Source organism: Camelus dromedarius, chromosome 24 (assembly GCF_036321535.1).
Source record: "Camelus dromedarius isolate mCamDro1 chromosome 24, mCamDro1.pat, whole genome shotgun sequence".
NCBI lineage: Eukaryota > Metazoa > Chordata > Mammalia > Artiodactyla > Camelidae > Camelus > Camelus dromedarius.
Genome location: NC_087459.1, coordinates 27,341,506 through 27,367,137, shown reverse-complemented (window position 1 = coordinate 27,367,137; position 25,632 = coordinate 27,341,506). Strand labels below are relative to the sequence as shown.

The following is a 25,632-nucleotide window of genomic DNA, read 5'->3' as shown; positions in this document are numbered from 1 at the left end:
AAACTGGAGAAGGAGAAGAAGGCATTTGCCCAGAGGGTAAGGAAAATAAGGCATTCCAGGCAAAGAAATTCACCCAAGCAAAAGCACGAGGTCACAAGACCGCGGAATGCGTGATGTGTTTGGGAGCTACCTGTGCTCTATACCAGAAGATTAGGTGCAGTCCCTATGTCCGTGGGACTAGCAGAGTTCCCAGGACATGGGGTCCAAATCTTCATACCTCAGTGCTTTCTGGAAAAGGTGGTGTTTAAGCTGTGTGTTGAGTTCGGGGAGCGGGAATTTCACTGGTGGAAGCATAGGACGCCCAGGTGGTGCCGATGGAACAGGTGATGGAGCGATAAGAAGAGAGGACATTTCAGTTGGGGAAATGGCGCTGTGTGTGGGCGAAAGGATGTCAGGTGGTTTTGTCAGGACCAGGGCCAGAGGATGGAGAGGCGAGGTGAGTGGGTGCAGGGTGTGAGGGCCCAAGTTAGAAATAATCAAGAAGCGTCCAGTAAGTGAGGAGCTCTCCACTTAACAGCCAGACTTGAATGTGCTATTCTGGCCAACAGCCTTACACCTTCTGGTCCCAGTGCCCGGAGATGGTCCTCACTGGTGCTGGGATAAGCACAGCGTCGGGGAGCTGCAAACCATGGGTAGGGGGAGTTCTTTTGAAATGAGCATTTCGTTCAGTTTCTATCATGACCTCTCTTTGGAGCACGAGTTCAGTCTCATTTTCAGGGACCTAAAATCGCTTTCTTTTGCTGGATTTCTCCCAGGTTGGATTCTTTGGAAAGCAGCCTTACCAAATCACTGCCTCCTTAGCCCTGCTAGCTCAAAGACCCGCGTCAGCAGTTTTGGTGCCGGACAGCTATTTTCCCCGGGGGAGTGTCAACCAGTGCCCTGGCTGTCGTCCTTTTTGTCCTGTGCATATGTCAGCATTGTCCCCTGAGTCAGCAAACGCTGGGTTCTTCCTGTGACAGCTCTTTTCCCAGGCTTTGACTTCACAGCTCCTGAGGGGAGACGCCAAGAGTGCACTGGCCTTGGACGGTGTAGTTTAGGAGAGTGGGGGCTCCTGCCCTTTCGGTTTATTTTATTATTTTATTTTATTTGAGGTATAGTCAGTTTACAATGTTGTGTCAATTTCTGGTGTATAGCATAACGCCTCAATCATACATGTACATACATATATCTGTTTTCATATTCTTTTTCAATATAGGTTACTACAAGACATTGAATATAATTCCCTGTGCTATACAGATCAGTATATTTTAATATCTCATAGCTTTAGCCATCGGCACCTGTGGTGGGGAAACAGGTAATCCACAGGAATACATTTAACTTACGCTGTTTTTTGGAAAATATGAAAAAGTGTGAAAAAAAAAACAAAGATCAGGCATACTTCCATCATCCAGAACTGCTGTTGACAATTTGGTGTAGATCCTTACAGGTGTTTTTATTCACACGTGCCTGAACGTACGCATGCACACACGCACACACGTGTGCTAGGTTGAACCACATGAGAGTGCCATTTTTGTAAGTCAAAAATGGCCAAATTTTCATTGATGCAACCAAATGTAGGCATAGGCACATAGACAAATATACACATATTTAAACAAAGTGGAGCCATAATACAGTTTTCTAAACTGGTATTTTAGCTTTCACTACACCTTGGATCTAGAAGCAGTATATCGGAGTAGTCACGGGCACGGGGTCCTGGGATTCAAGTTCTGTATCCAGCACTGACTCACCTGGACAGGTTACCGAGGCTCCCTGAGCCAGGGTTTCCCCCCTTGTGTAGTGGGGATCATCACAGGGCCCTCCATGTGAGGGTGTGGTGAGGGCTGAGGTGTTAGCATGCATGTAAAAGGCTCAGTCCAATGTCTGGCACATGACAAGCATTTAGCAGCTGTTAGCAATTCATATTTCCAGGTGAGTAGAGCCGGTGTATCAACGTATGGTTTCATCATGATCACTCCCCGGCTAAGAGACATTTGGCGGGGTCCATTTTCACCGCTGAGGTGAGATCCTTGCACACACGTCTAAGAAAGAGTGTCTATCTAGTGACTGCTTTACACTTGAATAACTTGGGCTTTAAGATTTGGGCTTTTGAGAACTTTTCTTTGTTGTGTTTTGAGCTGAGTGGTGCCTATGGGAAAGGTTTCTTAGATGGTACTCTTTTCCGCTGCCCTGTAACTATGAACCGGGCTCTCTGGTCCTGGCCTCCTTTTTGCTTTCTCCCACTCCAGTCACACTGCCATTGGGCACTGGGCCCCAATTCTGTGCCTGGTGCTGGCCTCTCAACTGAATGACCCTGCAGACCCCTTCTCCAGGCCGGCTCATCGGGTCCAGGGAAGGGCCACCATACCTGATCGTTCAGCCTGGTTGGGTGCTCACCCCCAGGCCGCCCTGCACTCGCCAGCCTCTCTTCTCACTGGCTGTGTACACAATGCCGCCATCTTCCTCCCCACTGAGGTCACTCTCTTTGAAGCCAGGACTTATGTCTTTACTCATCTGAGTTAACTTAGTATACAGTATACACATAGGGTTCAATATTTGGTGGGGGAGTTTACTGAATGAATAAACTCATGGCTGACTAATTAATGGCAGGACTTAAATAAACAGAGATGGTTTGGGGAGGTTAGGTTAACCTAGGTTGTAGGGGTGGCTTGAAGCCAAGGTTTGGGGTGCAGCAGTGAGCCCCTGGACCTGACATGGTTGGAGCTCTGCTTCAGAAAGAGAGATGTGGTGTTGTTATGACCACCCGATGCTGGCAGCCCAGAAATCAGCAGGATTTCAGGCCTGGGTGCCTGGTGGGGATTCACCCTGCCTGGGGCCCTTTGGGTCTTCCTCCACACCCTTCCCCTTCTCCTGAACTTTGTGGCTCTCCCCCCAAGGAAGGGCTCTCCTTCACCCCTCGAGAAACAGAAGTGAGAGTTCCTGGCTGCTCTGCTCTCTGAGGAAGTCACATCACAGCTCTGCAGGCAATGATGAAATCCACCTCCAAAATTAGCAACCACCCCTTTCTCCACTTTAGAAAGCTGCTTAGCAAATCCACCCCAGCTTGTTATGACTCCTTGGGCCTGGGGCTAGAAATATCCATCAGGGCTCCTGCCTGCCAGCTGGGACAAGGGTAACTCAGTCCTGCCCTGCCCACTCCACTCTCCTCTGTTTGGCTCTGACCTGAGATCAGTGAGGCCCGTGCTTCAGTTGTACGCTAATAAAGACGTCATTTCCTAGAACCTTGGGCTTGACATTGACCTGCGTGTTCTCTCGGTGGAAATGAGTCTGAATGATCCTTCCCAAGCCTGGGACTATGGAGCTGGGATGCATGGGCCTGAACTTGGAGTGAGATCTTGGTTCAGATCCTGGTTCTGCTACTTAGCAGCCAGGTCGTCTAGCTAGTCAAGCATCCCAACTTGCTGGACAAGTCACTTAACCATTCTTAAGTCTCTGTTCCCCCATCTAGTCCGTGGAGTTAGCAGAACAAGTGTTACTTTGAGGAGTCCACGCAGTAAGGCGTGCAGATGAATCTGGGCTCTGTTACAGGCCAGGGGAGGTTAATTGAAAGAGAGAGTGAGAGCCTGGGCCACAGCAAGGTAAGTGACTCCTTGGTCTGTGCTTTAGCTCCCCAGGGAGGGAGGGGTGGTGAGAGAGAAGGAAGGAAGGGGAGAGAAGAGAGGAGGGAGCCTGGATGTTTTGCCCTTGTATTTCCTCTGCTTCCCTCAGACTCCTGTCCCCACCCCATCCCCCCAGCACAAAAGTGCTGACTGCCAAGTCCCTGGTGCCCATCTTCCCAAAGCAGGCACTCTTTCCTGAAAGGCCTCACTGCAAAAGAAGAAGGACTCCAAAGTGACCAAATATGTCCGAGCATTGATTCCACCGAGGTCCGAACTATTCTAAAGCTGGAATGGTGGTGAGAAGGAGGAACAGGGAAGCAATAGGGGAGAATTGGCCTGGAGAAGGGGAAGCAGAGGGCCGGCTGAATTTCTCTCCTCCACAGGTGGCCCACAGGCCTGTGCGTCCCCCTCCACTTTCCTCGATGGTCCTTCCTGCCTTTCCTCCCCCGCCTTCACGCAGATTCCGTGACCCTGCTTCCTCATTCACCATGGAAGGAGACACAGTCCTGAGGAAGCACACACAAGCTCTCCAGCACATCTGCCTACGCCCCTGCCCTGGCCTGGCCTGTTACTCTAGGAGGGTGGCCACCTCCTGTTGTGCTCTGGACCCCTTCCCCAGCCCTTGATTCTGTCCCTTCTCTCTCCTGATGTGTACATGAACACGTTGTAACAAACAAGGTGGCCTAGACCCCATCTTCTTCTTCTCTGCCCCCTTGTCAGCACCTGTCCACCCTTTCCTCCTAAATCCCCCATCGGGCTCTCCCATCTTCATGCTACCAAAAAGCCCTCATAAAAGTCACCATGATGTTCGATCCAGTGGTCAGTTTTCAGCTCTCATCCTGTTTGATCTCTCAGGAGCGGCCAACACCACTGAAGTTCAAGTACATTTCTTTGTGAGGATGCCACATCCTCTCCTGGTTTTCCTCCTACCTCACAGGCTGTTTCTGTTCTGTTTCCGTTGCCCATTCCCTCTTGTGTCTCTTTTTTGAACATGGGGTATACTCAGGCTGCCCTCAGACTTCTCATCCACACTCACTCCTTGGTGGCCTTCTCCATTTTTAAATCCCATCAATGTACGTGCTGATGTCTATCAAACTGGTACATCTAGCTTGAGCCTCTTCTGAATTCCAGGCTTGGGCTCATTTACAGCTCCACCAGGATATCCGATGGGCATCTCTTATTTAATGTGTCCAAAAACAAGCTCCGATCTGCCCACCCCAAACCTGTCCTCCCATGAGTGTCTCCCTCTTGTTACTCTGGCAAATCATCATGGTGCCCTCCTTGACTCCTTCCTTCCTCAGACCCCACATCCAAACATCAGCAAATCCTGTCGGCTCTACCTTCAAAATGTATCTGAATTCCACTGCATCTCAGTGCCTCCACAGCTACCAGCCAGGTCTCAGCCACTGTCATCTCAGGCCTGAATTAATGTAGCAGCGCCTTAATGGTCCTCCCTGCCTCCACACCTGTCCCTGCAGCCTCTTCTCAGCACGGCAGCCAGTGGGATCCTCCAAAAAAGGAAGTCAGATCATGTCACTCTTTTGCTCAAAACCTCCTAGTGCCTCCTGTGTCTCAGAACAAAGGCGGGTCCTTGCAGTGGCCCCTTGTGTGGCCTCTCCCACCTCTGACCTCTCAGCACCAGCTACTCTTAACCGCTAGCTGTTCCTTGACCTGCCAGGTGGGCTCTGCGGGAAACTGTCCCCCCAGGTGTCTGCCAGGTTTGCTTCCTCATCACTTTCAAACGCGCCCCTCTGTCACCTTCTAGTACAGCCTTCCCTGGTGACCCTGCGTAAGGTTACAACACCAGCCCCGTTGTCACCCTTGTTTTCCATATATCACCGTCTCACATACCCTATATTTTACTTACTTACTCTCTATCTCCCACTCTAATATAAGATCCACAGGACCAGAGACATCGATTTTGGTTCACGGCTGTATCCCTAGAGTAGTGCCCAGAAAACATGTGTTGAATAAATGAGCGACTATGAAGAGAATTCAGAGTAGTTGTTCCCTGAGTTTAGTAAAGACCAGAAGATATTCCAGTGAACCTTGAGAGTCAGTTCAGGTGAGATAGAGCAATAGGTGACAGAGAGCAGGGCTGGGTATCTTTAAAAAAATTTTTTTAACATCTTTTTTGTGGTATGGTTCCTGACAATAAACTACACATATTTCAGATGTACAAGTTGATGAGTTTTGATAGATGTATACACCCATGAAACCACCACCACAATCAAGATAGCAAACATTCCCATCCCTCCCCAAGAGGTGCAATTTTTGAATTCCCAATTTATCCCTTCCCACTCCCTTTACCCACTGGTAACCATAAGTTTGTTCTCTATGTCTGTGAGTCTGTTTCTGTTTTGTAGATAAGTTCATTTATGGCCCTTTTTTTAGATTCCACATATAAGTGATATCACACGGCATTTTTCTTTCTGTTTCTGGCTTACTTCACTTAGAATGACAATCTCCAGGTCCATCCATGTTGCTGCAAATGGCATTGTTTTATTCTTTTTTTTATAGCTGAGTAGTATTCCATTGTATATATATATATATATATACCACATCTTTATCCAGTCATCTGTCGATGGACACTTGGGTTGTTTCCATGTCTTGGCTATTGTAAATAGTGCTGCTGTGAACATTAGGGTGCATGTGTCTTTTTGAGTTATATTTTTCTCTGGATATATGCCCAGGAGTGGGATTGCTGGATCATATGGTAAGTCTATTTTTAGTTTTCTAAGGAACCTCTATACTGTCCTCCATCGTGGCTGCATGAATTTACTTTCCTACCAGCAGTGTAGGAGGGTTCCTTTTTCTCCACACCCTCTCTAGCATTTATCGTTTGTAGACTTTTTAATTATGGCCATTCTGACTGGTGTGAGGTGATATCTCATTGTGGTTTTTTGATTTACATTTCTCTAACAATTAGTGATGTTGGGGGCTGGGTACCACTTGGAGGAAAGTAGGTGACCATCTATCCTGGGCCAGTTCTATAGTTAGCCAGACTTTGTGGGAGGAGAGCTATTTTTCTGAGCTTTATGTAACAGATGTAGTTTTGTATAAATCACACTTCTGTAAAAGGAATCCTATTTTAAATGCACTAGCAGAGATTGCTATTTAAAGGAATCTGATGTCAAATTCTTTTGTAAAATGATTACTCTCCTAATTTGTCCTCACCGTCAATTCATATTTTCTCCCCCTCCAGATTATATTTACTTAAATAAAGTATGCCTGTTTGAGCTGAGGAAATCTCATTTTCCATTTTTCCTCTGTCTTTATTATTCCCTTTTTCTTTGCCCTCCTTTTTCCCTTTCCTCATTCCTGCTTTTCCGTTAGCTGAATTTTTTTTCCCTCTCTTAGACCCTGACATGGAATGTTCTGTAACATGACCGGATGTAGAGTGCAATGAACAGCAGCTCCATCTCAGACCAGATGAATCCAGTCTGGGTGGAGGAAAGGAATCTGTTAAGGACGCATGAATGCGTCCTGGGGGTCCAGGGGTCAGTTCTTAGGTGATGTCCAGGTACAGCCAAGTTGGTGAAGCACTGACCAAAAAACACCATCTGCCGTTTGCCCCTCGCACATCTAAGCTTATACTCTGCAGAGCTGATGAGGCTGGAGGGGCATCTTCTGGGGCTTTGCACAAGGTGCCTGGTGTGAATTTGGCCGTAGACTGTCACAGGACTGGCTGATTTGTCTGGGGGCTGGAGGTCAGGGCTCGGGAATAACCCCTCTCAGTCTGTCACCCACCTGCCAGTATCTCAGATGAGAGTGCACACCTGTGACAGCTGCCTGATGGAGTTCAGTCCTGGTGCTCTGAACGGTGTCTGCCTGCAGTTACCTTGGACTTCACTGGCCCAGCACCCAATCTTTACCTTCAAGACTAGAGTGGGTTCCTCCCAAGAGAAGATACAACTGTGTGTTACGGGGGTTTGGTGGGAGGTGTGCAAGCAACTAAGACCAGAACCCACTTCCGTGACAGTAGTACAAGTTGACTTGTTTAGACCTTACGGAAGGTCTTCCTTCAGGTACCTACTCTAAGTTTTTTGAAAACTCTCTCTGATTCTCAACAGACCAAAGATCTTAACAATTGTGTTGAACTCAGAGCAGGGGTTTAGTAAAGAAGTTGGCTTTGGCTAAGAGTTCAGGTGTAACCATCTACGTTGTAGAATGTAGACCATGTGCCCGACTGGTGTGCCTGACTGGTGTGACTTGACCTCTCCGAGCCCACTTGTTTATCTACAAAGTGTGCCCAGCCTCCCTTGCCAGGGTTTCTTGGCATCAGTAGGACTGCAGATGAAAGCTTTGTGAAGGGCTGGACAATAATGGAGAAATGCTATTGTCACTAGTATCCAAGCGCACCTGGTCTTCACACATTTGAAGGAGCCAAACAGGTGAATTGGGACGGTTGAATGTGACCTAATTCATTACAGGAGTCAAGTAAGATATTTTCACATGGTTGTCCCCTTGTGTAAAATGGGATTCGATTTCTTAATCAATTGCCTTTTGGGAAAATCAGGTCACAGCTGTGTGGCGACCCCCCACTATCTGAAGAAGAAGAAGAAGCTGAAGAAGGAGGCATGAGGGGGTGTCGCTGAAATCACATGGGAGGGTTCGGATTTCATGAGATCAGGGACCCCTCTGGCTTTCTCAGCTGGGAGAACCCACGAGGAAAGTTACTCTTGCTGCTTTACTTGGGTGCGTTGTGGTGGAGGGTAGAGGTCAAGGGCCACTTAGATAGTAATATGGGGGTGAGATGGGGGTGTGTGCTGTAGAAATAGAACAAAAACCAGAGATTTGGGGAGTAGGGGAAGCAGCAGGCCCTGGCATTGTCTCCGTGTGGCAAGTTCCTCCTGGCTCATTCATTCGGCAGATGGAGACACTGTTAGGAGCAGAGATCTGGGAGAGGCACGGAGGCGGGGAGGGGGCATCCTGTGCTCAGGCACCTCCTCCCCCTTGTGTCTTAAGAGAATCAGGGCAAAGTTGCTTTATGTTGCTGAAAGAGAAGAGACAAAACTAACCTCCCTGTTAGAAATCTGTGAGGTGGAGAGTGATGGGGGCAGAGGAAGTTGAGCAACACCGGTGGTTTGGGGAGAGACACAGCTCAGGGTTTCGACTCTTGCAGACCAGCTGTCCATCTGGAAGGCAAGTGTTGCGAAAGGCCGCTGAAGCCTGGCTCGGAGCTTCCTGAGTGACAGGGATGTGTCTGACAAGCCTGCCCAGGGCATCATTCTTTAGGCAGAGTCCTTGCCCAAAGGGGGACTCTCCTGAGTTCTCGGGGCAGCCCCTGTGAATGTGGCGTTGCAATTCAGGGCACTTGGAAAGCAGAACCAAGGCTTCCTCTGTGACAAGAGAAACAGAACTGGGTGGGGGTAGGGAGGCAGGGGATGCCTTTCTGAAGCCACAGCTGCTGGCAGGCGGGGGAGAGGGAAATGGGCCAGCATCTCCTTTTCCCTGAGACGTGGTGTGTCAGTATCTAACCCTTGTGCCCTACATTTTGGGGCCTTCTGAAAGCCATGGCGATCTTTGCCTGAGGATGTGCAGGATGACCTGGCTGATGAGGACTCTTCAGTCATCACGATAAATGAAGGCGGGAAGATGGAGCTCACTGGCTTCTTCTCCGGGTCAGGAGGACATGACGGGGGTCCCTCTTTCTGCCATCGGTCGCCCTTGTGCTGGATGGTCTGATTCAGAGCCTGTAAGAAATTTCTGGGGACCTTGGGGGATACAGAGATGGGGGTCTCTCCTGGCAGAGTGGCAGAGAAAACGAGTAGAAGGGCTGTGCGACACTCCTCCAGTGTAAACACTTCTCCGGTGACTGAACGTATTAGTGCCCGCTTTCCCAAGTCCCCTTGTCCACTTCTCATGAAACCTGACTTCTTTATATCTAAAGCCAGGTATATTGAGCTATAATTTCTATACAGTAAAGTTCACCGTTGTTAGGGCACCGTTCCCTGAGTTTTGACAGTCACATGCAGTCGGGTAACCTCTTCGCAGTCAAGATTTGAAACAGTTCTATCACCCCCCAAAATTCCTTCGTGCCCCTTTGTAGTTGCCCCTTCTACACCCCCAGCCCTTGGCAATGACTGATCTTGTTTTCTATTCCTGTAGTTCCAACTTCTCCAGGATGTCCTATAAATGGATTCATGGAGTGTGTGGCCCTTTGAGTCTGGCTTCTTTCAATTGACGTAATACTTTCAGGATTCACCTACTGTTGTCGTGAACCAGAAGTTTATTCCTTTGATTGAGTCGCTTTCTGTGGTGTGACTGTGCTGCCGTTTGTGGACCTGTCCCCAGGTGGAAGGACATTGGGGTTGTGTCCAGTTTGGGGAGGTGATGAAGACAGAACCTGGCTGCTCTTCATCCTCACTCAGGGTCCCTGTTGGACCCAGCGACCATCTATTTCACAGGCGTTGGGAACTAACACATTTGAAGACACCTGCGCCCTCTCTTCCCCATCGTGCCTCCCCACTGCCACTTTCCCTGATTTCTGTTCTCTCATCTCACCTCCTGGGGCTCACCGTCCTAGCTGGTTTCCTTTGCACACACCCGCTTGATCCACATTCGTCGTAGAATGGGGTGCCCAGAGCCGAACGCGTTGTTATTTGGTGCCCAGCAGACTCTCTGGCACGTGGTAGGATGAATCGGTACTCCAAGTGTGGTTGACAGCTGTAAAACCAAGGATTGGCTGTTGTTCTAGATCTTATCATTCTGTTGATGTGGCTTAAAATGAAATTAGCTTCTTAAACTTTATTTTATTATGGTGGCCACATCATACTGTCCATGAACTTATGGGGAACCACTGGGCGTAAGCTCAGCCCTTTTCAGTTAGTCTGCAGTTCGGCCACAGGCACTTGGATTCTGGGCCAGGAATCTTCCGTCCTGTTGGTTTTTCCCCACGGTCGTACTCTACCCATATCATCCGGATGCACTGGCTGTTACTCTCAGCATGAATTAGATCGGTCACTGTGCGTCTTTATCCCCTCACTGGTAGACACAGGGAGCAGAACCAGGCCTCGGGCACCAGCGCGCCTCACCCCCTAGATGATGACAGCCAATAACCAGACCTGTAAGAGTGGACCTCTACCCTCAGGGACCTCCCTGTCTAGCCCAGGGGACACCAAATTTTTTCTGCAAAAGTCCAGATGGTGAATATTTTTGGCTTTGTGGCCAGCTGCTGCTGCTGCTGTTGCTTCTCCCTCCTCCTTCTCCCCTTCTTCCTTCCCCTCCTGCTCATCCAAGTCCTCTTCCCTTTAAAAATATAAAAACCAGTGGGGAAGGTTTAGCTCAAGTGGTAGAGTGCCTGCTTAGCATGCACAAGGTCCTGGGTTCAATCCCTAGTACCTCCTCTAAAAATAAATAAATAAACCTAATTACCTCCCCACTCCCCTCCCCCCAGAAAAAGCAAAAAACAAATTTTAAAAGAAGTAATGATATAAAAACCAATCTCAGCTCATAGGTCATGCACAGACAGGCTGTGAGCCAGGTTTGGCTGCAGTCAGTAGTTTCCACTCCTGTTAGCCCCATTATCACTCATCCTTGTCTACGAGATGTTTTAAGAGACTATATTAAGTGCCTAGAAGGTGGAAATTCAGACACACACCATGTCTACTTGGTTTTCCTGAAACGCTGGCCTAGAGTCTAAGGAGGGAAACGCGGTCAGTCTCACGTGACTTGCTTCCGCGAATGCGTGTTGGCGCCTGGTGAGCAATGCCGCCCTTTCTCTCAGGAACCTCTTGTGAGTCACACGTGACATTTTACCTTCTTCGCTGCCAGTAAATCACGGTTATCTTCACCCATGTCTGGCCTTTGGGCCCCACTGTTTCCCCACCAGCCCGCCACGATGCCCAGAGTGTGTGTGCACCACCTAGACTTGCTGTCTTCATCCCTTTCATGTCCTCATCCAAGTCAGATGCCTGCACTCACTCGGCACCGGGGAGTCTTCCTAACTCCCCTAACTCCTAAATTGTTGAAGGAGGGTTTTTCTCTTTCAACGCGCTTTCTGCCTTTTTCAGTTCAAAAATCACTCTGGACAGAAAAAAAAAAACAAGCCACATAGGAGTTTAGCGTCAACCTCCCACCACGGCTGAAAGCAACATACCTCCCCCTTCTTGATCTGTTTGCTTTTTGTGAAATAAGGTGTCCAGCCCTTTTGGGGTGGCCCACACGTATTCTGGAAGCCTCATCTCATTCTGGCTGCAGCTTTCTGATCTGCTCGTACGCCCGGCGTAGGTAACGTGTGCACCTGTGCTGCTTGCTTTTTTCGCAAAGTACTGAGATCACGCAGAGGAGAAGGAAGGAAATGGGAGGAGGACGGTCCTTCTCTCCCTGTAAAGGGTTAACTCTTGGGCTTCACCCGTGCTCTCCAGCAGCACCAGGTAGCGGGTCCCGCACCCCGGTAGCAGGTCCAGTTACACGGATTGTCCTTTATAACCTGTGGGAAAGGCTCACCTGGAGTGTGTGTAGCCCAGTCTTACAGCCCAGATGGCAGCCCTGACCTGCATATAGTAGACATTCAGTCAAAATCATAATTCCTGTGTTTTCCACTTTTAAAAAAGTTGTTTTACACATAATATGAAGAAAGAAACAGAGGGATTTGGGAAGTGGACAAGAAAGCTTTACTGATGGGTAGGATGGGCGCACTGAGGCAAAGGCGACAGTGCAGGATGACTTCTAGGGAGGCTGGGAGAGGAATAGTTGGGCGGTTGGCCATGCTGGCAGAAACAGTTCAGAGCCTTGGGCCTGGTTGAGATCACCCAGGAGCTAATAGGAGTCAATAGAGATCTGGGGCGCAGTTGTCATGGGCTGGAAAGTGAGGCAGGCAGGTGGGCGACGTTGAGGCTGCTGAGTGTTGCTGAAGGCAGCGCAGTGTGGGCAGAAGGACCTGGGTTTGAATTCGGGCTCTACCTGCTGCTGCCTGTGTTACTTTGGGCAACTTGACTCTGGAAATCGGGGGTCGGATTCCCTGCCCTCCAGGGGAGGGAGCATCAGAAGCAAATCCCCAAGTGCAGCACCTGGTAGAGGCCCTGCTGCTACCACTAACTGGGGGACAATGACAGTGACTATCCTATTATAATTTCTGATCAAGAGAAGAATTAAAAAGACTTGATGGCTGACATCAACTTCCAAGTATCACAGGCAGGACCAGAGCGGTCTCACTCAGTACTGAGGGCTGCCTTTGGTCTTCTGTGCCCTGCTTGTCTCTTCCCCGAGGCTCATGTGACCTCAACTTGGTTCTGAATCTGTCGTCCTTACTCTGGCTGTCCCCACCTTTACCATGGTACACCTCAGCAGTCTTCTGAGTCTGCCTCTTGCCGGCATCGCTGCCCACCCTACCCCCTCACCAGCCTCGTTCGTGCCTGGGTGGAGATGGTGACCCAGAGGATCCCTTTCTGTCCTGTGTCTCAGGATCAGGCCCTTGGAAGGAAGATCTTTTCAGTCTTGTGTGGGCTGAGCTTGGCTCCTGGATGCTACAGGCCTTTGCAGGAGTGCAGGCTGGGATGGGGGAAGGATGAGAGACTACACCAAGTTGCAGGCGTTAGCAGGACCACCTGCCTCATCTGTTTACTCCAAGCTTCCACACCTGACTCCGTGAGGGACGCAGGCCTCAGCCCCCAAGGTGGGCAGCATCGCCGAGGCTGTTGGTGGTGGCCACCTCTGGCTGTGCTCAACAAATGCCTCCCATCCCACTGCCTGCCCTTTCCATTCTGTTTCTCTGTCTCCCTTCTATCGTATTTCCTCCTTTCTCCTCCCACCCATCCTGGTCTCAGGTTTTCCTGCACTTGGCCTGGATAGTGGGCCTTCCAGTCCTTGGCTTCAGGACCTGCCACCCGCACCAGGCACATCCTCCATGCCTATCCCTGCCATGGAACCTTAGCAAGCCAGCCCAGCCTTGGCAGCCCAAATGCCAGGCCTCTGCCAGGAGCTGTGTGCGTGATGGACAGAGGCCGGCTAGCCCCCACAGCCCGGGCCTAGCCCCTGCTCCCCGCAGAAGCAAGGCCTGAAGGTTTCCCGTTGGCTGCAGCCTGGCTGAGGCTGTCCTGTGGGAGTCGAGGGTGGGGCGGAGGGGACAGAGGCTGGGGGAAAGCCGCCCTTCCTGCGGTGCCTGCTGATAATTGGCTCTCCGGAACCAGCTTGGGACACAAGGGCCAGCGGGGTCAGGAAGTGGCACAATGCTGCTCTTTCAGGGGGACCCTGCCTGGTCTTAGGTCCTGTGTGACTCGGGGGAATCTGGAGAACAGCCTGTTCTCAGAGGACATTCTCCAAGCCAGGCCAGAGGTGAGACACTGAGCCCCAAACTTCCCACCATCTGCCCTGGGAGGGTCCCCCCAGGCATGGCCCAGCTCCTTCAGAGAGAGTCTGGGGCGGGGGGGGTGGGGGGAAGAGAGCAGGTTTTCTCAAGAGATCAGGACTCACATAGCCGGTACTTTGCAGATGGGGATGCGCTGGGAAGCAGTCCTTACGTCCTTAATGATTTACTGATTTATGAAGACTCTGCCCTGCCTCGGCAGCTGTGGGGCCGCCAGGGAAGAAGGCAGGATTTTCATCCTGGCGGGGACGGAAGACGATAGACTGGCTGTCAAACACGTGATGAGACATAGGAGCTGAAAAAGAAAGAAGGAACACATTTCTAATTCTAGGTTCTAATCCCCATCTAAGAGGGGCCTGGCAAGTCTAAAGGAAGGTAAAATTTGGTCTGTGCTCTGAAGACGGGGCAGGATGTGGGATGCCGAAGGCAGAGGGGCAAGCGTGGGGCACAGAATGGCATCCCAGGCCCAAAGCATCACAAAAGTACAGTACACTAGTAGCAAGGAACATCTGCCCTGGAAGCGTCCTGGTGTCTGAGATTGGAGGACCCACAGCCTCCATTTACTGGCCCACAGGCTCAGCCCCGCCTCTGAGTGCCAAAAGTCTTGCCATAGGAACCAGGTCGTGCGCCTGCAGCCGCGGGCTGGACCCTGCCCCTCAGGCACTTATAGGTGGGGAAGTGTTGCTTGGAGAGCTTTGGGCATATTGGCCGCAGTAGGTGGGCACTCCGAGAGCCTGCCAGAGCTGCAGAAGAAGGGCCTGGGGCCATCCAGACCTGGGCAGGTGCAGCTTGCGGGTGTCTTGGAGCTGTTGGTTTGGGAAGAAACTTCGTTCCATAGCCTGTTGCTAGGCTGGGTCCTGTGTCAGGGTCCTGGGCTCGTCCTGGGGCTGGAATTCTGAACGTCCACACAGAAGTTGGTCCACACTTTCCTTCATCAGGAAGCTGAAAAGGTAACTCATCAAACTCAGGAGGATGGAAGGGCATTTGTATCAGGTCCCTCCCCTGCTCAAGAGCCTTCTGTGGCTCTCAGTGTCTTCTATCAGGTCACAATTTCTTGCCCTGATATCCAAAGCTTCCCTCCCCGTCCCCAATCACCTAAAGGGCCTTAACAGAGTCTAACAGCGAGAAGGAACTTAAAAATCATCTAATCCAGCCTAAGCCTGTAAGTCTTTCTCACAGTAACCCCGAGGAGAGGTTGCCACACCTCGGCCTGTGTACTTCTAATAATGGGGAATTCTCTCCTTCATGAAACAGCTTTAAGTTTATCCAGAAATGGCCTTGCTGTACTTCTACCCATTGGTCTAGTTTTGATCCCTGGAGTTATTCCTCCTTCCTCATGACCACCTTTCAGAATATTGATATTCCTCTAAGTTTTCTTCAGGTCTCCAGTGCATCCAAGTCCAGGCCACTCCTTTTTAGAAGTAGTCTAGTTTGTTGGTCTCCTTCATAATGTACAAAGTCTAAAACTGAATAGCATTTTACCTGTGAATTTATCTTCATAGAGAATTAGAACCATCCCCTCCCTCATTCTGAACACTATGCTCCTTTTAATACATCCAGAGCTGAGACCTACATTTTGATCACCCACATCACAATGTTGCTTATATTAAGTTCACAGCCAAATAAAACACCTAAATCGTTTTCTCAAGTGTTGCTTTGAGTCATATCCTCTGCTATGCCAGCAAGTTGAGACTTCAGTACAATAAACTTCCTTTATGCCTGCTGGATTGCATCTTGTGACGTTTAACCCAGTTTTGCAGTCTGCGGAAATGGTTTGGGTTCTGATTCTGAGTCTTTGTGGTGGGGAGGACCGTGTCTGGTGTGGGGGTGTGATGGAGCCTGAGCTGTGGACCCACACATCTGAGTCTGAGTTCTGCTCTGCGCTGGCTGGTGGAGCGACCTTGGGCAATTTACTTAGCCTTGCTAAGCCTTGGTTTCCTTATCTGTAAAATGAAGATGAGTAATACTAATGCTCACCTACTCATCAGATGTAGTTATAAGACTTGAATGAGATAATTCATTTAAAATGTTTATTAGCACCAGGCCTGGTAATCACTCATTAGCTGCCATTATCTTGATGATTATAACCACTGCTACTGCTAGTTCACCTCCTCATTCTTTTAAAAATGGCTGTTTCTCACCCCAAGGGCCTCCCCTCATCAGCCTCACTGTCCTTTGCTTAGTGTCCCCTCAGCCCGAGATGCCGGCCTCTGTCCTGCCCTCTGTTGGCTTCAAAACCGCTGTGGCATCTCTGATACGTCCCTCTGCTTTGTCCCCGGGGACTGGGAGATCCTGCTGGCCTGTCCTACTGAAATTGTTTAGAGCCCACCTTACATCAGGTTTGTTCCATTTTCACTTCCATCGTTTGGGTTGAGGCCTTTATTCCTTTACCTCTCTGCTACTAATAGCTGCCTCTTCAACCCTCTTCCTCCAGCTGCTTCCATCCCCTCCTGCCCACGCCAAAGCCCACTGGCCACCTGCACCCAGCGCCCCCTCCCCTTCTGGCCTCATCCCTCACCCCTACTCCCACCACCACCCCTGCCCTTGCCTACAAGCAGCCCTGCAGCCCACCCCGCCGGCGTGCTCCAGGCCTTTCCAGAGCTGGACTCGAGGATCTGGCCACCTGAATAGTATTATGACCTTGGCCAAGGGGCTTAGCCTTTCTGTGCAGCCACGGCAGCTGCCTCTCGAGTTGGTGGGCGGCGTAAATGAGAGAAGTAGGTAGATGGTGGGAGAGGCACCTGGACAGATAGATAACCCCTTTCTTCCTTTGACAGATCTTCCTGGAGCAGTTTCAAGGGATTTCTCCTGCCTTTCAACATGTAGAGCACAGAACGTTTTCAGTTCACAGACACACACACGCAGTCTGTGGTTATATACCCATGGTGTATTATTTTGTGTGGCTTAAGGGAATTTTAAGGATTTTTTTTTTTTCGAGCAAGGCTCACAATGACCACAAGCTTGGGAATTGGTCAGTCAGTATAAACAGATATTTTTGGAATAAACCCAAGCCCCGCCCATCATGGTCCTCCCTTGAGGCTCTGATGCAGTTTCTAGCATTGCCGGCCAGTGTGGATTTTCCTTCATCCATCATGGCTCATGCTACTGACTGTGTCCACCAACCCCCTGGAGCCTGACCACCTGCAGTTCCCACCTTATTGGACTTGGGTCTCTGGCTGTCATCTTACATTTTTTAGGTCTCTTATAATTTCTTATGAATGCAGGCAACCTTGAAAGGCTTGGCAAATGTGGTCACTTTGCCCAGAGATCTCTCTGCAGCCAGGATCCCATCTGGAGCTGGGAGAAACATAGACGGAACTACTGTCACTCATCAGAGGAAATCTGAAGGAAAGAGGATGGCCTGGGATGAGTCTGGAAGAGATGCTGAGAAATGAGGTCCCAGGAGGGCCTCCATGGGACATGAGTACTGCCTCACTGGGAGATGTGGGGGAATAAACTTTTTACTTCTTTCTCGCAGCATCTCTTGTATGAGATTCCTTCTTGACTGGTCTTACTCTTGCACTGACGGCCAATAATGGTGCTCGGGGGAGCGCGCTGCCTGTGCTAGAGGGTACAGGGAAGGCAGTATCTGCCCTCGCCTTGTCCTCCGGGAGGGCTGATTCTGATGGGGTTACTGCACACTGGGTGGCTTAAAACAACAGAAATTCATTCTCCCACAGTTCTGGTGGCTGGAAGGTGTTGGCAGGGCCATGTCCCTTTTGAGAGTCTAGGGAAGAATCCACCCTTGCCTCTTCCTAGCTTCTAGTGGTTGCTGGCCACCCTGGGCATCCCTTGACTTGTAGGCACATTACTCTAACGTCTGCCTCCATCTTCACATGGCTGTCTTCCTCCTGCGTGTCTGGGCCTCTGTGTTTTTCCAAGACCTTCTCATAAGAACCCCAGTCATACTGGATTTAGGACCCACCCTAATCCAGTATGACCTCATCTTAAGTAATTGCATCTGCCAAGAGCCTATTTCCAAATGAGATCACATTCACAGGTGCTCGGGGATTTGGAGTTGCGTATATCTTTTTGCGGGGAGACACAATTCAACTCACAACAAAGCTTATGGTGTTAAAAGAGTTGAGTCTGGTAGGGAAGAAAAAAAATATGTGCAAAAGTGAACTTAAAGGACACACCCGAAAGTTATGTAAACCAGATGTAAAAGAACACATCTTGGTAAAGCCTAGAAATAACCTATTCTATCCCATCTGTACACACACACACGCACATATATGACATACATACATGTAAGTGTGTATTTTTTCCAGGTAAAGACTCAAGTGTAAAATACCAACAGTAAAACACTTAGAAGAAAATGTAAGCATCTACCAGTATAAACAACAGGAGCAGGAGAAAAATGTAGAAGCTATAAAAGATAACATGAACGTATATAAAACAGATAAACAACAAGTTCCTACTGTATAGTGCACAGAACTATATTCGATATCTTGTAGTAATTATAATGAAAAAGAATATATATGTATGTAACTGAATCACTATGCTGTACACCAGAAAAAAATTAACACAACATTGTAAATCAACTAATTTTTTTTAAAAGGGAAGATGAACATACATAACTATGTAAGGCAATCAACGATCATGAGAACATGTAAGAAAATACTCAAAACTCACTAGTAGTCATGGACATACGAATTAGAGTAATGATGAGATGTCACTACACCTGTAAGATCAGCAAAAATGAAAAGAAGCGATAAGCCCTGTTGTCGGTGGGGATGCTTTTGTACGTTGTCAGTGGAAGTGTGAATTGTTAGAGCCTGTTGAGGAAACCTGGCAACCTTCTTTAGATCCTGATGAGAACAGCCACGAGGAAGGTTTTTGTTGTGACACAAGAGAGGAATGTGAGCCCAAACCCTTTGATGGTATTAAGAAATTATCCTTAAAATTTTAGATGTGATCATAGTATTATGGTTAATTTCTAAAAAGTCTTTTTTTTTCCCCTTAGATGTTTGTACTAAAATATTTACTGAGTAAAATGGCATAACACCTAGAATTTACTTCAGAGCAAGGGAATCCGTGACTGATGGTACAAAGCAAGGGTGAGCATGCTAGAGGCACAGGCCAAGTCCAGACCACCTCCCGGTTTTGTAAATAAAGTTTTATTGGAATTCAGCCACAGTCATTGGGTTACGTATTCATTTCATTTAGTATCGCTGAGGCTGCTTTTTCGCTCCAGCAGCAGAATTGAATACAGTGGAGACCGTGTGGCTTGCAAAGCCTAAAATATTTACTAACCGGCTCTTTACAGAAAATGTTTGTGAGCCTTCATCCATAAGGAAGCATGTTTGGCTGCAGATTCATAGTGGTTGGTGCTGGGGAACTGATGACCTGGGGTTTATTGGACTAATCATCCTGTTTGTGTCTGCTTGGACTTTTCCCACAATGAAAAGTTTAAAAGAGAAACAACAACTTTGACCCAGTAATCTCACTCCTAGTACTCTATCCCTTAGAAATGAAAGCATCAATTAGTAAGGATATATGGAATATAGTAACCATTTACTGGAAATAAATTGAGTCACAATACCGGCTGTTATAAATCCCATTCACCCATGCCATGGAGTATTATGTTGCCTTTTTAAAGGATGAACTAGTGTGTTACCAGTTCACTTGGAGAATTTTTCACCGGATATTTTCAAGCAAGATGTAAAAAAGTCTGTGCATGACGGTCTCAGCTTTATACAACCGTGACAAAATTAACCACTTTGGAATGTAGAGGGGTGTGTGTGTGTGTATGATGCATAACAGGTTGTTAACATGTTGGGGTAGAATGACGTCTGTGGAAAGAAAGCAAAGCAAAACAGAAAAAGGAAAAACCTGTCCTTCAAAAACCAGCCTACGTCATACGATTCCGTGTATGTGTTTGTGTCGGTTGTATTTATCTGTATAACCTACTTTGCTAACTTCGAAAGAGGTATGATTTTAAAAACTACTGGAAAGGAGAGAATATTTGTCAGGCCTTATGATATGAGTAAGAAAATAAAATGGAGTTTGGTTAGGAGGTGGAAAGTGTCCAAGAGCGGGGATAGAAGAGCAGAGAGTGACCACTGCCGACCTTGGCCACCTAGGGAAGGCTCCATGGAAGGTTCTAGCTGGAGAGAGGGGCGGCTGGATGGTCTTTGAGTCACAGTCCCTCCCTGATCTCAGCGCCTCTTCCTCCTGCTCCCGGAGAAATAATGTTTCCCTGGGGGATGAAAGGCATCCCTTTGTGCAGGCTTTAATTGCCATGTTGTTGTGCCAAGTGGATGAGTGGCAGGCGGGCGCAGCAGCTGGGCACAGCCAATGCCAGGCAGCAAAGCCCGCTGCCTGAGGACAGCCCGGGCCAGCTGGCCGGGGACCTCTGCCCCCCGCTGGGGGCCCTGCACGGGGACAGTGGGGCAGAGGGGTCTTTGGGGAGAGAGGAGTCATTGGAGGGAGGGGAAGGGGCGGGGCGTCTGGGAGGGTCTCAGCCACTCTCAGAAGCTTATTCATCTCATCCTCCTTGCCCCTCCCCCTTCTTGTTTTTCAGACTGTCAGCATCAATAAGGCCATTAATACGCAGGAAGTGGCCGTAAAGGAAAAACACGCCAGAAATATCCTTTTGGATGTTGCTTGGAAGACCGACCCTGAATGGGGTCAAATCATGGGGACTGAGGTCAGGGTGAGGTGTCCTTGCTCAGCTGCAGGAAGGGGAACCCCCACACCAGCCAGGCCCCCACCGGGTCTGAACAGCGTGGGTTGGCTGCTGCTGGCCTCAGAGCCCACAGCCGGCCAGGCTGGAAGGGACCAAAACTGCCATCTAGCTCAGTCCGGCTCCTCTCCTGGGACTTAGCTTCTCAGAACTGCCAAGTCATTTGAAGTCACTTTCCTTTGAGATACTTTCTCGGGGCACAGGAAGGGTTTTCACCTGTATCATCAAAGCGCTCTGGGCCCTGCACTTGGTCACATGACCACCCCCTTGGGAACATGATCAAATCCCCTTCTCTGAGCATGAAAGCAAAACAGAGGTCTGAGCAGCAGCGGTTGACCTTAAACTGACGCAGGGGCTCAGCCATGTAAGCAAGGCCACCTGTGTGGGCTCGTTCCCTGCACACCACCCCCAAGCCACGAGGAAGAAGACAAGAAGGTCAGGGTGGATTTAAGGAACTGATGATTTGAAGGTTTTCACCAAGCCCCACACATCGAGTTGGCAGAGGCCCTGAGCGACCACCACCATGGGTCTGTGGCCTTGGAGAAGAGTGCAGGCAGTGCTCTGGCTGGTGGATCCCTTGTGATCTGGCCTTGTGGTGTAGAGCCAGGTGCTGGAAGGCTAATCCTCAAAGGCCAAAGGAGAGGCTGCCAGTGATGCAGCCTTTAACTCTGCGTGTGCCCGGGCGGAGCACAGGGCCAGTGGAGGCTGAGCTTCTGCCTGGGGTGGGCAGCTCCTTCTTACCGGGGCTGGTCCTGGTGGCTGCACCACAGCCAGTCAGGTTGGAATAGCTTGTCTTGAAGCCCCTGCAGGAAACCCTCCAGGCTAGCCTTGCCAGCAGGATTCCCAGAACCCGTCATGCCCTTGGGAAGTGTTGCTAATAGCGTGTACTGTGCTTCACCAGAGGGAAAGCAGTTCATCTTTAGTGGGAAGATGCTCTGGTTGGAATTAGGACTTTGCTGTGGGATGGAGCTATAGAACCTCTCCCGGTTACCCCAGAAACCTGGGAGCCCAACAGTGAGCCTAGCCAGACCTTGCCCTTTATTCCTTTGACTCTTTGGTGAGTCAAGAAAACCAAACCAAGAAAAGCCTTTATTATTAGTGGACTGACTGATTATCTTGGAGGGAGTTACCCAGTCCTGACCCCTGCCTGCTAAGACTACTGATCAGTCTGATGCGAGGTAGGAAGTAAGAGAGGACCGTTGTCATGGGCCAGTGTGCTGCTCTGGATGGCATATGGGCACACAGAGGCCCATGCCTATAGTGGCCAGGCCATGTCACATCTGGCCAAGGAGGCCACCTGGGGTGGCAGAAGGGACACTGGAGAGAGATTCCAGAATCCCATCTCTGGAGCTCTGGCTTGTTCTGGGACCTTGAGTGGGCCCAGTGGGGCCTCTGTGACCCTTAATTCTGTTGTCTTGGCCAAGTGTCGGCCAAAGAAGATTTCAAAGTCCTAACATTCTAGCTCTGACATTCTAGGAGTCTCTCTGCCTCACAATTTCTAAGGAGTGGATAAATGTTGAAAAGATCAACTCCATACAGTAGGGTTTAAAGCTTATGAGGAAACATTTCTTCTCTGTCGATACTTTTAAAGAGCGTCAGCTACCCTCACTCCTAACTGAATAAGCATTTGGGAAGTCTGACTTCAGAAATGCTGTTCAGAAGAGCATTTATCCCGGCTGCCTGCCTGGTCAGCAGGTTGGTATCCTGACCACAGTACCCACTTCTGGAGGACTGAGTCTTATTTTTCTTTATCTCTTTTTACAGCATCTGACGGGTATTGGATACATTACAATGCTTATGAAATCAAGACAGACAGAAAGGTCTCCTTGCCTCTTTCAAAGCCAGGGTACCCAGCCCACTCCACCCCTGCCCTGACTTCTGTTTAGGTGTCAGGTTAAAGGAGCCACAATCTGCCATGAGAAATCATCGCAAGAGGGTACAAGGAGCTGTCCGTCTCACCTCGGCTTTCTTCCAGACCAAGGGGGCTGTGCTTTAGTTGATACTATAAGTTATTTGAGAAATCCCTCTAAGACTAAATGCCAATTTCAGCTTCCATACCCCAAACTCCATGTTCAAGGCGGCCCCTCTCAAAATGCAAATTTCAGTTCCTGAAAGGAACTTTATGATACCATCCAGCTCAGAAGCAAAACACCATGTCTCTTTGGATGAGTCACATCATTTTTAGCCTGAGGCAAGTCTTTCCTACATGGCATGGTGCTTCTTACCGGAGCCTGGAAATAAAGAAGTCAGAAGTTCCAAGGAAGTTGCTGTACTTGGGATGGATGGTGCCCACCTACTGGGTGTAAGCAACAATTACAAAAGAAATGTGGAAATCCTCTCCTCTCCTCAGAAAAGGGCTCCCAAATTATAGAGGCCTGGTGATCCATTAAAATCATATAGGCCAGAAGGACATTTATTACACACAAATTGTGGCAGGCGGTCCATGGGTGGCAGGTAGGTTTGGAATTGGAACTCAGGGGTAAGTGGCCCCAGAATTCTGCATACAAGGAATTCAAGGGGTTGGGTGATGACGGCACCCCTGGATGAGGCCAGGAAGGTTTATAGAAGAGGTGGGGTTTATGAGTTTATTTTAAGTTTAGGGAGAAGACATTTTAAACAAAAGATTGATGCTTTCAGGGCAAGAGCAGAATGCTTAACAGGAGAGGAGTCAGGTGCCACCTGGAAGAGGAGCCAAGGGTGTTGGTTAGCCAGGGTGTGGGTCCCCAGTAGGGGCCAGGGCCCTTGAAGCATGCCCTTGTTTTTCATTATTAATCACTATAGAACACAGAATTTTGAGAAGCTGTACTGTATGGTTAAAATGTTAACTGTAATTATCCCCCTGCAAAGGCCCCAATCACAGACTCAACAAACTTAGAGGAAGGGCAGTCTGTCTTCCCAAAGCAAAGCAAATTCCAACCAAAGCATCTTCTCGCTAAAGGCAAACCAGGGCCATGGCTGGCCCAGAGTGCACTAGTGCAAATTAGGAAAATACACCCCTCCCAAAAGACATTGCATCTCTGGGGAAATTGTCTAACAATGGATTTTATTAGGATGAGGCCCTTTTTTGCCATCTGCCAAAAAATTGCCAGGATACATGTGCAGATCTGTATTGTCATCGTTATAAGTGGCGCCCCCTGCTGGGTAGTGCTGTGGCACCATGCGCAACGCACAACCCCCAACAGTGGGCTGTTGCAGGCTCCCTCCCAGGGCTGGCTGCGGGCGCAGGGCTGGTGCCTTTGTTTTCCATGACCCTCCCTCACCGTGCATACTGGGCACCCACCATGAGAAGGGGGCACAGACCTTCTGGTCTGTTGTCAACCGGCTGCCCCTCTCCAGCAATGCTGTTCTCTGCTGGAAGTTCTGCCACGTGTTCCACAAACTCCTCCGGGATGGACACCCAAACGTGAGTTCCTGGGGCTGCAGGGGATGGGCGGGGAGCCAGGGGCCCACGTGGGGAAAGTGCAGTTGCCTAGGTCACAGGCGCCGCTGTCCGCCCCCACACTGAGGGCGGCAACTGCTCCTTCTCCTGGCCTTTTGGGTATCAATTAGAGAGGCAGGTTCATCTCCCTCCGATCACCCTCTCTGCCCCACCCTGAGCCATCTTTCACCATCCTCTGTCTCCTCTCTTCTTTCTCCAGGTCCTGAAAGATTCTCTGAGATACAAAAATGAATTGAGTGACATGAGCAGGATGTGGGTGAGTTTGGACATGTGTCCAGGGGCCACCTATGGTTTCTTGTCCTTCCTTGGAGGCCACAGAACAAGGAATATGGAATGGAACAAATTCATTTCTTTCAGGTTGTTTAGGACTTCTATCACGAGCATCAGAGAGGGGTCAAGGATGCCTCCAGATGGAACTATGATAGCCACGGTCTTATCGGGGTCCCTGGAGGCTGCAGGGAAGTTCTAGGGCCTGGTGCTGCCGATGGAACCTCATGTCACAATGCTCTCTAGGCATTGAGCTCCCTCAGCAGTGACACTGCCACAGTTCTTTCTTTTCACTTGGTCCCACTGGGATTGTTGAGAACTGTACGTTGAGAACTGGGATTCCCAATCTTTAATGCTAGAGCCTTTTCTTTCCTATCTAGGGATTCTCAGGGCCTTAGCAAGAGGGAGGAGGTAGGTGACAATAATAGAATCAGCTGAAAGAAGTGTTCTTATACACACACCAGAAGCCCTCTAGATTCTGATACCCAAGGAGTATGTGTTTGGATGGGAAGTAACTTGCCTTCTGAAGAATCTCCTTGGTTGATTCTCATGTGTCTTTCTGCCTCACTGCTTAAGAACTACTATGTTAGCCCTTTCTTTTAGATTCTTACCTGTGTCTGTCTGCACTCACAAATGTTAGCAATTATGTTATCCAGTCTACCCATTACAGATGAGAAATACAGGCCCAGAGAGGGAAGCAGCTTTTCCTAAGTCACAAGGCGAGTTAGTCTGAACAAAGCTGAGGTTTGTCCCCAAATTTCCCAAATGCTTGCTAGAGAGCTTTCTGTTATATTTCTGTAACATGGAAAGCTTAGGTTTTTTTCCTTTTTGCTAGAATTTACCTGGTATATCTTTTTTACCTTTTTACTTTTGACCTTTCTATGTTCTTTCTAATATTTTTTGCATACATATTTATTGTAGTGTGGCCAGAGAATCAATATGATATTGACTTTTCAAAGTTTTTTGAGACTTGCTATATGAGCTAGTTTATGGTCATTCTTTTTAATTGAAGGATAGTTGAATTATAATATATTAGTTTCAGATGTACATCATAGTGATTGACTTTCCTATATTCTTATGTCTTAGAAATATCACTTGTCAATAGGATTTAGTTGCATTTTTTAAAAAATTCAAGGTGGAAGTCCTTGTCTTTTAACTGAACATTTAATCCATTTACAGTTATTATGATACCTAATATGTTTAGATTTCTAGCTCCCATTTTATATCATACTGTTTGTCCCTTCTGTTCTGTTTCTATTTCTCTCATCATTTGCCTTCTTTTGGATTGATTAGGTATTTTTTCTCATTCCATTTCCTCCTCATTACTAGTTGG

General features: G+C 48.8%; 1 protein-coding gene and 1 long non-coding RNA gene across 4 annotated transcripts in view; both read left to right on the top strand.

Moving 5' to 3' along the window:
* The window catches only part of HIP1 (huntingtin interacting protein 1), a 73,597-nt gene that overhangs the window by 6,400 nt on the left and 41,565 nt on the right, over positions 1-25,632 (top strand). For all 3 annotated transcript variants that reach the window (XR_010377706.1, XM_031432713.2, XM_064478620.1), the window contains exons 2-4: positions 20,432-20,495; positions 23,854-23,996; positions 24,232-24,288. Coding sequence is in view for 2 of the 3 variants with exons in the window: in XM_031432713.2 (XP_031288573.1) it covers positions 20,432-20,495; positions 23,854-23,996; positions 24,232-24,288 (264 nt within the window). In the remaining variant the exon portion in view is untranslated. The remainder of the gene's footprint in view (positions 1-20,431; positions 20,496-23,853; positions 23,997-24,231; positions 24,289-25,632) is intronic.
* On the top strand, positions 3,603-17,383 carry LOC135319236 (uncharacterized). The gene is made up of 2 exons (XR_010377707.1): positions 3,603-13,874; positions 17,130-17,383. It is a non-coding gene; the product is annotated as an uncharacterized LOC135319236 (long non-coding RNA).